At 37.5% G+C, this 1,708-nt stretch overlaps 1 protein-coding gene across 1 annotated transcript in view; it reads right to left on the bottom strand.

Moving 5' to 3' along the window:
* LOC116852771 overlaps nt 1–1,460 on the bottom strand; it is a 3,634-nt gene extending 2,174 nt beyond the window's left edge. The window contains exons 1-2 of the mRNA XM_032833413.1: nt 1,317–1,460; nt 915–1,238 (exon numbers count right to left, since the gene is read on the bottom strand). Of these exons, the coding sequence (XP_032689304.1) occupies nt 915–1,238; nt 1,317–1,408 (416 nt within the window). The 5' untranslated portion in view covers nt 1,409–1,460. The remainder of the gene's footprint in view (nt 1–914; nt 1,239–1,316) is intronic.
* Nucleotides 1,461–1,708: the final 248 nt, after the last annotated feature.

The following is a 1,708-nucleotide window of genomic DNA, read 5'->3' as shown; positions in this document are numbered from 1 at the left end:
GGGGGGGGGGGGGGCGAGGACAACTGCGTGCGCGGGGGCGACGTCACGCGGAAGGGGGACTTACCGACGTACCGACATTTTTTTTTACCGCCATATTACCGGTATTTTTTCCAACATATTTATTTTTTTACCGACATATAATTACCGACATAAATGGTAATTTTTATCGACCCTGCGATCTGTTTTTACCGACATATCTTTCCACATATTTTTTAACATAATTTATAGTATATCGATATAATTGACCGTTTTATCAATACTTCCCTCTCCGCTTTTCGACGCATTCGCGACCTTTCCCCTCCTTTTTCGCAGCGGTTCGCGAACGGGCCGCGCCATCTATCCCCCACCCCGGCCACCCGTCCGCGGGCCGTCTTCTAGAATATTCTCGAATATTTCAGAAAGTTCGACACCTTTTGAGAACATTCGGTCCCGAAAAGAATTTTATCTAATGTATGCCTACATATATACTTTGATGGGAAGTAAAAGAGATCCTTTTAGTTTTTATTTTCAACAGCCCCCGAAAAAAGAATTTTAACTAACACTAATGTATGAGATTATCGAATACCTACGTAGATATTTCTTTTTTCAAAGGTAGGAATGGAAGTAAAAGAGACATACTTTTTTAATAAAGTAATATATTTTTCAGAGTGTTATTTCACTTATTCATAGCATCACACATAATATTTTTCAAGGTGCACGCTAGCAACTCGTAATCAACGAGCGACTCACAGTCATAGTCGTTGCTTTCACATATCGCTTTTGTCGCATGATATATTTCAGTAATGTCCTTCTCTCGAAGAACATTTACAAAACTTCGGAATTTTACACTAACGAGATGCGTATTTTCAGACAACCTTACATACATATGATCGATGCAATTTTCATAAGTAAATAATGTGTTCATAGTAGCAGGTTTCAAATATAAAGACTTATTAGATAATGTAAGTTTTATAATTTTGGAATCGCGCATCTTACAAAATTCCACTACCAAATCTTGAATCGACAGCGGAGATGGTTTGCCAGTATGTAGAAGCCGTTGGATGTCGATACGTCTTCCCATCAGCTTTCTCCAAGTTTCTGTAGGTAATATTAATTGATTACCGCAATTGTCACCGAGGATTATTTCCACGGTAGGCACAGGTCCTACGCTGATCCCAATCTCCAAATATTTGTACGACGTTGCAGTCAGAGCATATTTGCGTCCCAGGATACGAGCAGTATGACGTGGTTGCGAAGTGCTATAAAAAAATATAACAAAAGTTAAATGTATGAAAAATAATTTAAACGTGCATAAAAAAAATTTGCATGATATTTACTTTTCACATCTTTTCTTGCACGGTGGAATGTCATCATGTTGAACGGGCAAGTAATAATTTGCGTGTTTAGCGTTCATTTCAGCACTGTACATTTTGATTTTTTTACTGTATTCGGGAACTACCACTGAACCTCGTCTATATAGAACGATTAACGAAACCATAGTCTAAATATTACTAATATAGATAAGTCCCCACCAACATTTTTTATTCCCTCTCTTATTCGTCTTCAGAATTATTAACACATGTATTGATACATTTTCCAAAACAAGATAATAAATCCATGACACAGCGTCGTAGTCAATCAATTAAGCAATCATTCGTCGATGAAGCAATGTCAGCCATGATGCATTACAGCGCAAGAGAAAATGATGTGTAGTATTTATTACTGGTAT

This window comes from Odontomachus brunneus, unplaced genomic scaffold (genome assembly GCF_010583005.1).
Source record: "Odontomachus brunneus isolate Ranch 3 - 2012 unplaced genomic scaffold, Obru_v1 Obru_scaffold_255, whole genome shotgun sequence".
Taxonomy (NCBI): Eukaryota; Metazoa; Arthropoda; class Insecta; order Hymenoptera; family Formicidae; genus Odontomachus; species Odontomachus brunneus.
This window is presented reverse-complemented; position numbering and strand designations above follow the sequence as displayed.